Source organism: Poecilia latipinna, unplaced genomic scaffold (assembly GCF_001443285.1).
Source record: "Poecilia latipinna isolate Pla-1442-1.1 unplaced genomic scaffold, P_latipinna-1.0 Scaffold113, whole genome shotgun sequence".
In the NCBI taxonomy this organism is placed as follows: domain Eukaryota; kingdom Metazoa; phylum Chordata; class Actinopteri; order Cyprinodontiformes; family Poeciliidae; genus Poecilia; species Poecilia latipinna.
Window position 1 is genome coordinate 1 of NW_015112729.1, and position 10,074 is coordinate 10,074.

At 38.7% G+C, this 10,074-nt stretch overlaps 1 protein-coding gene across 1 annotated transcript; it reads right to left on the bottom strand.

Annotated features, from left to right (window-relative positions):
- Window positions 1–72: 72 nt before the first annotated feature.
- LOC106944779 (anthrax toxin receptor 1-like) lies at window positions 73–10,003 on the bottom strand. Its single transcript, XM_015028032.1, has 8 exons — window positions 9,656–10,003; window positions 2,594–2,665; window positions 2,434–2,505; window positions 2,128–2,209; window positions 1,331–1,361; window positions 1,162–1,235; window positions 258–326; window positions 73–175 (listed from the first exon to the last, which is right to left on the bottom strand). Exons 1-8 carry the CDS (start codon window positions 9,814–9,816, stop codon window positions 89–91), a joined length of 648 nt encoding a protein of 215 aa, XP_014883518.1. The 5' UTR covers window positions 9,817–10,003; the 3' UTR covers window positions 73–88.
- Window positions 10,004–10,074: the final 71 nt, after the last annotated feature.

Genomic DNA, 10,074 nt, shown 5'->3' on the forward strand with positions numbered 1-10,074 from the left:
GTGACATTTCGGGATGCAATATGCTTTAATGAGTCTTCCTGTGTGGGTGAATTTTTCTATAACATAGATGTGGTGCTGCATGCGTGTGTCATACCGAGTCAATAATTCCTCTGAGGGCTTGGAAGCCTCCCGTTACTGGAAACACATGTTCCATGGTATCTGCAATAGTTGCAAGCTGCAAAAATATAGAAACAGGAAGCAAAACTGAGTAGATGCTTTAACACATTTGCGACATTTTATTTCTATGTGCGTCTTACCTGGGTCTGGTTGAAGTCTTTGACTCCTACACAATAAACAATGGCTCCCAAAGACCTGGCTCTTTGTGCCTGCAAGGGTTGGTCGAACATTTGGTAAGATTTTAGTGTCTCTGCTTTTCTGCTCATCTAAAATGGCCTTAGAGATGTTAATATGTGAGCAAAATGAACTTTTAGGCTATTTCTCAAAGCTTTATTCAAGTCTCTCATAATAAAGATGACTTACTGACACTTTGAGCTGTTTTTGTGTCATTTTGTTCTGATACAAAACAACAAATAATTAAATCCTAACCACTACATTTCCTTTTAATTTTGAACAGTCCATGATTTATTGTCATACAATTAAATGCTGAATATCCATTTTGTCATAATTCTTCAAGCGAAACAATTATTCTGCCAGTCTTTTCAAGAGTGACGTATAAACAAATTCACCCACTGTGGGAGCTGAGTGTTTTTCAGCATAAATCCAAGTCATCACAACCTTCACTGTTCTGTTCCTGAGGCTCAGGTCTCGTTTTCTGGATGCTCAACAGCTTTGTTCCTTGCTTTTTCCTTCCCCAAACTTCCCTTAAAAATTGATTTAGAGCCATAATATGGAATTTTAGTAATTTCTTTAGTTTGTCATTAGTGGTTAGTAGATGTTGATTTTATGTAATTTTCTCTAGCTGCCTCTGTCAGATCAGGTCATAAATGAAATACTTCATTTCAGCCACTTCCACTCCCAGCAAGTAAGGAAGCAACATTTAAATTGGAATTTCCTAAGTTTAAGCCACAAATTCAATCGATCAAAAGTTTTCTAGAGCAAAACTGATTTCAACTAGAGTGGTAATAATCCACAACAAGGCCGCATGCCATAGCGCATTTCTTCCCGCATTAAAACGCATTAACACACATTAACACACATTACCTCACGCTGTGCTGTGTCGTACTGCCTTTCCTTCAGTTCCCCATCTGTCAGAGCGATGATAACACTGGCAGTCCCTACAGAAAACATGGAGCATATATGTTTGTTTTTGCTATTATATTTAATTGTGGTTAAAAAAAAACAAACAAAAAACATTTCAGATGGAGCTTACCTCGGTTCTCATGGTAAATCTGTGCATTAGCCTGTAATAGCAAAAAAACAGGTATCAGTCAATATTCCATTAAAATGGTTTCACACAGTAAAATAGTCACATATTATTATTTCTGCTAATCCCAGGAGATGCAAGTTAGATCATGACATTCAATTAGAGATTAATAGAAAAGAATTTAATGCGCACATAAATGTGTGCCAGTTTTTCTTGTGTAAAATTAACAATGAGTGACTGGAGGAAATATTATTATTTTAGCATAAAGGCGTTAAAAGTTTAACAGGAGAAAAAAACATATTGTGAGGAAAAAATCATGCTAGTCAAGGTAACTGTCTATATAACAATAATTAAAAAAAAAACTTTAAAAAAATGTATAGTTCCCAATTGTGAATTCTAGCATAATAATTATGACTGCAGACATAAACCTGCACACCTAAGTGTTCAAACCACAGGGAGTTAACCTCTGCCTGCAAACCGTCCAACTTGTTTTGTTTTGAGATTTTTCCGAACTTTGCTTTATGATGTCATCATTTAACATTTTCGCTTACATGCTCAACTGTCCTAAGTGAAAAAAAGTAACTGTCACTACCAATTACTATAAAGTGAGCTGTAAAAGAAGGGGTTGTTAAAAAGACAGGCGGTAAAATGGAGTGCTTTGGGCACACATACACAGGCAAAACAGCAGTTTGCAATTTTTTTTCAGATTCAGGCAATTCAGCTAAACCTTTGTTTAACTGAATAATATAAATCATTGCGCCACAGGGGAGGCATTTAGTACACAAAAACAGAATTAGTCATACCATCTCCAGGCCGAGGTTCATGCATGTGTCTCCTCCAGGAATAACATCGTTCAGAGCCCTCAAGCCTTCGGTTATGGCCTCCCTGAGGAGTAAAACACAAACATCCAGATTAAAAACACCCTAAACAAACTGAGGGGGGAGTTCTTATTAAAATAAATAGAACAGAGTAGGTAGAGTCAACAGAATGTTTTTGAGTCAGGTAGAACCTAGTGTTTGGATGGATGGATGGATGGATGGACGGATGGATGGCCGGGCGGATGGGCAGACGGACGGACAGATGGACGGACAAAACACTGAGTGTGTTACCTGTTCTCGGTCAGCTCCATGATGATTTTTCCTTGTGTGGAAAAGACGATGAAGGACATCCTCAGCATGGGGCTGCAGGCACAAAGTTGTTCCACTTCAGCTTTCAGTAAAAACAATAACAAAACATCCAACAACTTATATGCGTCGTCGTCCATTTTACCTGATAAACTTCTCTGCTAGGTGCTTCACAAAGGAGTAAATCTCGTTCCAGTGATGCTTCACGCTGCCAGATCTGAAAATCAGCATTTTTCCCAGTTAAAAAAAACAAACTCTGAATCCATGTATACATAGCAGTGTTAATATTGTCCTTAGAAAACACGCAGATGCATCCCACATGCTTCAGAATAAAAGTCACCCCTCTCTCTGCCGAGGTCAACCCTCTGATGATTTAGTAACATTCCTTTAGTTTGGACTGCAACCCGTCATCTGTGAGCTGCTGGTTAGTCTGCTGCATGATGCCATAAACGGAACCGTCTCTTTTAAGCCCGTCTCACAGTGCTGCTAATGGGAGCTAATTGCTGCTGGGCCACAGGGTTGAGGTTAGACAGGGACAGATGCAGCAGTCTGCCTCTAAACAGGGACCGCGTAGCAAGCAGCTGGCCTCTGTTCGTGTTCGAGTGACAGTGTGTGTGCGTGTGTGTGTGACTGTGAGGGGGAACAGATGGTCCCACTATGCACGGCCAGCCCAACAACAGGTTGGTCCGTCCGCTAGAGTAAAAAAGGCTTTGACATGAACAACAGAGGGAACCATAACTAACACTCAGCAGGGGGGAGATGTCTGAATGTGTGTTGCAGGAAGTAACATCAAAGCCCTTTAGCAGCAAATCTGCATGAGTTTTAGAGGGTCATAAGTAAAATGAAACACAGAGCCTGTTGGGTTCAAGTGGGACTGTTTGTATCCTCTATATAAATATAGACTTCTCTCTCAGTTTACCATCTTCTGTGGAAGTATCTGATAAACAGAAAAGCAGCAGGAGGAGCTTCCTGCTTGATCCCTATCTTATTGAGAAACTTTGTGCACTAAAGCTCAACAGAAACTCTGCGTCATTTCACTGTGTTTGTGAAAAGGATCGCATAAAGTTAAAACAGTCCAGCTGATGTTCTTTTTAGCAAAATAAGACCTAAGCACATTTTTCGACCTACGTGCATGCAACAGTAACGTGCAGAAACGGCTAAAGCGAAAGAACTTCATATTATTAATGTTCTATAATTTGCAAAGTCAGAACATGGTAAATGAATATTGCTGCAGTTTATTGTTTGACTTTTAAGTCAATACAAGACAAAACATAAAGACAAATTTTGGAAAGGGGGGGGGGGGGAAACAACTTACAAACATGTTAGCCGCTGATTAACTCAAACACAAGTATGTAAAAATGCAGCTGAAACCAGAGTGTTATACACACTGTTTAAAAAGACTTTTTTTTTCCTCACTGTGAGACTAAACATTTCCTGTCAGCCTTGATTACCCAAATAATTTTGCAGCTCTTAAACAGCAGAACAATGAGAGGGAGAAATCTTTTTAACTTATTGTTTTAATTCATGTCTTTTCTTGATATTTGGTTTCATTTCCATTAAATTACATGACTTGGGCCAAACATGTTGGGTATCCTTCCACAAGCTTCTCACAGCAATTTGCTGGACTTTTGGCCTCTTTCTCCAGACAGAGCTGGTGTAACTGAGCCAGGTTTGTTAAGCTGCCTCACTCGCTCACGCCTTTTCTGCTTTCTGTGGGAATGAGACCAGGGCTTTGCAATGGCCACTCCTAAATAATGACTCTGTTGTCCTTAATACACCTTCTAACTAACTTGGCTGTGTGCGAAGGGTTATTATCCCTTTGGAAGATCCATTGGTGGTTTAACTTCCTGGCTGATGTTCTTCTGAGATGTTGCTTCAATATTTCCACATAATGTTCTTCCCTCAAGCCATCTAATTTGTGAAGTAACCGTTCCTTCCTGCAGCAAAACATCCCCATGACAAGTAGAGGTGCACTGATTGCAGTTTTCTGGCCGATCGCCAATTACCAATCTTTAAAAAGCCAATACCTGTTTTTTTTTTGTTTGTTTTTTTGCCTGAAATGTTGTAAATATAGAAAGATAGTCGCTGCGTTGGTAACGGTAGTGTGACTAACATGCAGATATGATCTGGTGGGTTTATCTACCAGTCAAACTTCTCTCATATTAGAGCAGAAGAGGACGGTGGTCGAGTTTTGGACCCTCGCAGAAGTAGATAAGATCAGAGGATATGATCAGTTTCACATGTAGGTATCGGTCGATCACCGATCTCCCATAATTAAGGAAATTTGCACAGATAAATCAGTGCAACCCTAATACTGAGGCTTTCAAGCTCCACGTTTTTTCCTGTACCTAAACACTTAAACATTAGTTTAATTACATCACAGGACATATTTTCCAAAAAATAAACGTATCTATCTCAAAGTATGTTTTCTAACTACAAAGTTGGCTTTTTAAGTTGCTGTTGAAGTAATGGCCTTCTTTTTGCTGGGTAGACTTTCTGCCCATATCCAAATGACACTCTCCTACCAGCTTCAACCAGCCTCCTTACAAGGTCTTTTACTTTGGCTTCAGGGTTGTTATGCATATTTCTCACCAAAACACGCTCATCCCGGGGACACAGAGTCGGTGTTCTTCCTGAACGGTATGCCGGCTGGACATCCCTGCTATGTCTATACTCTTAATTATTTGAACAGATGAATGTGGTGCATTCAGCCATCTGGAAACTGTAAAGAATGAACCAGACTGGTGGAGATTCACAATTCCTCTTCTTGATATTTCACTGATTTCTATTTATTTTTCAATAATGTCAGAGGAGAAAGCCCTGTTGTCTTAAAATACATTCATAGGGTGGAATCCATTTAGCTCAAAGGTTGTGAATTACTCTATCCGTACTTCCTGAAGTCGTGACATTAATTAACCTAAAAAAAGGAACACTGTTTTTTTTTTTTTTATCTTGTTAAACATCAGATAGTTGGGAAAATCTGATTATTTGAGTTTTAAACAATGCATGTAAATATTTGGTTTCAAACTACATATGAAAATTTGATGTCACTTTTTTTCAATGTTGTTGAATTCAATGTAAAAATTTTTTTTAATAATAATAATAAAAGACTGGGTTACTTCTACAGCTAAAATCAAAACTTTAACAAAACCAAAGTTATCGTCATTTTATTTCGGTAGATTTATTTTCAGGTTCTGAAGACCAGACATGACAATGCTACCCCCTTTAAAAAAGAACATAAATCTGTTTGAGACCTCTACACAACAGTCATTATTACTGAATTTATGAAGACCCAGACTGGGAGGACAAAAAAAAAACCCTGTAGCCTGGTTTGAAGTGAGGATCAGACATGGCTTTAAGAAGGTGGCGCTCATGGTAATTTAGTTTTTCTGTTGCTTGCAGTTATGAGCTCATAACCCTGTCACACAGCCAAAGTCAAACATGAGGGACAGACAAACACCAATGAGGTGATGTCTAAAACCTAGATGCACATTTGCTGTTTTCAGCTTTGCTCTGCACTCTGCCATGGAAATATTAGATTGGGTCACTGGGTGGCATTTAAGATCCGCAGAGCGCGGAAACGAGACAGTCCTATCTCGGAGGAAAGATCAGCGGCTTCCTGAAGGCCTGATGAAGCTTACAGCTCCAGAGGCTTGGCCATGCATGATGTGCCGCACTCCCGAGGCTCCGACTAAACTTTTTGAAGCAAAGGGTAAAGACTGAACAGTGGCAGACAGATGGCGAGGTGGACATCTGAAAGATCGCCCAACGTGTCTAAACCCGACCTAAATGTCACTCAGTTTGTCAACTTCACAGCTCATGGGGCGGTTCCACTGAGGACACTGGAAGACGGGCATTCTTTCTCAAGCTTATGCTTGCAAGTCTTGGATTAAGTGCAGCGTCGTCTCAAACTCAATCTTTACTCCATTAAAGACTTGTTGTAATTTTCATCTTCTAGTCAGATTGAGCAAACAATTCGATTGTGGTGTTGGGTGTTTGTTTTAATTTTTTTTTTTTTTTTTTACCTCTGCTAAGACAGCATGTTTTGAAAAGTCATAATTTCAGTACATTTGGCTCATGATGTGCATAAGCAGCTATTTTATTTTGTTGCTCTCACCAAAAAAAACAAAAAAACATCTTTTGTAGCAATTTAAAAAAAAATCAAACTAATTCAGGGCTACGAGATGAAACGTTTGATGTTCCTGTGTGAAAAATTTATCGTGGTCTCAGTAGAGATTGCAGCATTTTCTTGATGGCCTATTTGGCACCAAACTCTCAGTGCCTCAAGATGACCAAGATCCTTTTCTACAAGCCACATCACCACATTTCTGCCAACATCCACTTTGAGTTTTGATGATAAAACTGAGCTTGTTAGGATATTTAGCATGCCATCACATATGAGACAAAGACTTGGAAGAAATGTTGGAAACAATAACAACTGCAGGGTTGATTTTGCTGGGAATTTTTTCAGTGTGTGGCTTTGTCTTGACCTTGTTGCAAAAGCATTTTTGCTGCGCTACAGTAAGGTTGCTCCTAATGGTGTGTGAGGTTAAAAAAAACAACAAGATAATATTGTTCTTGGAGAATCACTAGCCGTGCTCAGAATATATCTCCCTCCCCTTCCTTTATTTTTTTTATTTCTGGCAATATTATCACCAGTTATTAGCCTGGTCTGTTATTTCAACATTTCTTTTGTTTATGTTTTCTTTTAATGATAGAGAATCTTGAAAATGTGCATGTAACAGTGAATTTAGTGTACTCAGTGTCTGCATTTCTTTTTAAGGAATGAAGTGTAATGCCGTATGCAATGTGTCTGAAATAATAAAATTGGTCTATTTTTTTTATTTTTATTTTTTTTTTACTAATGAATATGTTCTGCTCTGGTCCTGATTTGCAGTGTTTATTAAATAAGATGACAAATGAAGTGAGGTAACTGAAAAAAAAAAAACAAGCTGCAACTAAATTTGAATGAAACTAAAACACTTATATTTAGAAATAAAAGATAAATAAGCAAATAGAGGGCCGACTTAGCTGGAAATCACAACACTACATACATTCACTCTAAGGTAAGGAGAAGCATTGCAGTGAAAAAGAATGACAACCAAACAGATCAATAAATACATAAATTGTTTGTACATCACTCCATGTTCTCTGCTGCTAACTGGTTTCACCTGATTTCAGCTGCTGTGCAGAAGTCTGGATGAGAAAGTGGATGGTAACTAGCACCGGCAATTTCTTCATCAAAAGAACATAAAACAAACATAAAATGTTTCAAACAAACCACTTTAAATCGATGTGCTCACTAAAAGAAAAGCAGCTGTTTGTGTGTGGAGTCGTGAACATAGGCATGTTGGCTAGACATAAATCAATGCTCAAGGCCTGAATTTAAATACGGTTCAGATAAAAACCTCAACATATGTATGAGGTTGAATACATATGCATGCCACACTTTAGAGTCCTCAGATTTTTAAGTCTTTTGCAGGTTTTTAGAACGTTTTCTTCCAGGATTTCCCCGTATTTAACTCATCTGCATCATCCCTTCAACTCCCATGTTAAAGAAAAGCTCACAGCACAATGCTGCCACCACTGTGTTTCATCATATCTACATCTGCATAGTCCAGACACAATATAAGCCACATCGCACTTGTAGATGGAAAAAAAAGAAAGATGAAACGACCTGATATTATAAAAAAATTATCTAATGTTGACTTAAAACCTGTTTTAATACAAGGTGATCTCTTGGCAATACCTCAATATTAGCTATCTTAGGACGTCAATTAACATTTTTAAATATACTCTCTAACATAAGGCTAATGTGCATAAGTCTAAATATGCATTTTATTGATATTGTCCTGTCAAATAGTTGAACTTTCTTACAATTTTCCATAATGAATCCTTAAGCACTTTATTGGTCAGTGGTTAACACTTCATTGTTGTCATTTCTCTGTCAAGTTTACTGGAAATGGAAAAAAGTACACACTCACCATTTATGAAAATAGTTCAGCTCTATGATGCTCTAAAAATACAAGGAAAATTAACTTTTTTTAAGATTCTCTAAGTGTTCCTGTTGCTTAGATTTATTATTTAAAAATTAAATTAAAATAATATTCTTCAATGAAAATAATGACCTATGATTTAGAAGGGGCTGGATTAAATAAGCAGAGCTCCTCTTTACACTCTTTTGCTTGACTGTAAATCAATGAGATTTGAGTTACATTTATGCTGTTTTACTTTATCTGACTTTATTTTGGCAATATGTTTCCCTTATCCTTTAGTTAAAAACCCATGTCATGTCTACATGTTCCAAATAAAAGGTAATGAATTAATCAAAACTGAAACTGAATTGAAGGATGGGGGTGGGAATGATGCGGATGATTTTGCTGCAATCTGCAATTTTGCCTCTAGATGGCACTGTAATAAATACTGTTAACTTAAATTGTACCTTTAGGTATATTTTACATCTCCTTTGTTTTAAATTTTTACTATTTTACAATTAAAGATTTCAGCCAGAGTTTGCAAAAAAACATAAAAAATAAATAAATAATAATAAAAAAAATGCTGTTATCCAAAACACAATAACTTATATCTGCGAACTTGCAGGATTAAAGAAAGAGTGATCATTTAAGTCAGGGCACAAGTGAAAAGGACCCGTTGAGGAGTTCACCGGGCCATGCAGGCAGCACCGCTGCGGGCAGCTTCTGCAGCTGTGTCCGCAGGCGTCATCAGCCTGAAACCCTATCCTGCTCGCCCTGCCCACATCCGTGGGTAACACAGCCTTTTTTTGACTCACCACTTTCAGCCAGACAAAAAGAAAAACACGCTCCGAAAGTCTCCGAAATCCAGAATATTCTCTCTACTTGAAAAATCACTACAGCCTGCATAGTTGAACATATCTAAAACAAAGAGAAGTGGTTTTAGGTGTGTTCCTAAGCAAATGGACATTCAGGAGGAAGGGGGGGGGGGGGGGGTAGTTTTGTGACACATAGGCACTTTTATCCCGACACTGACTTTGTAGAATAATAAACCCTACGATGCAGATGTTTAATGTATAAGTCACCCATGACGCCGCACTGAGTAGTTTTCTTCTCTAAAGCACCGTTAGGCCACAACAGGACGATTGATGCGCTCCACGTTTCTAAGCTCGGTTGCATGGCAATGCGCAGCGAGCAGAAAGTAACAATGCCATAAATAATATCAGGGGACTCACTTGTCCAGAACAAAGTAGAGGTCAAACGCGCCCTGACAGGACATGGTCTCCTCCTCCTCCTGTTGCTCTCCCGGCGGCTCCCCTTCCACCGGGACGCAGAGGAGGAAAAATCCAAGCGAAGCAAAGGCGAGGAGCAACAAGCGAGCCTGTGTCCACGCCATCTTTCCAGGTTAGCACTTTACTTCTCCAACACTGCAACCACTCAGGATCTTCACATTTCTCTTTACTCGTCTGTTTCCAAACAGACTGTTGGGATTATTATTATTATTATTATTATTGTATGTGTGTGCCTTCAAGGAGGAGTCTCAGCCCAGGAGGAGTGTTGCTCTGCTCAAGCCGGGCTCTTCAAGACTTCTCTTTCGGCTGACGGGGAAAAAAAAAAAAAAAAAAAAAAAAACCTGAAAGGGGGGAAGGATGAA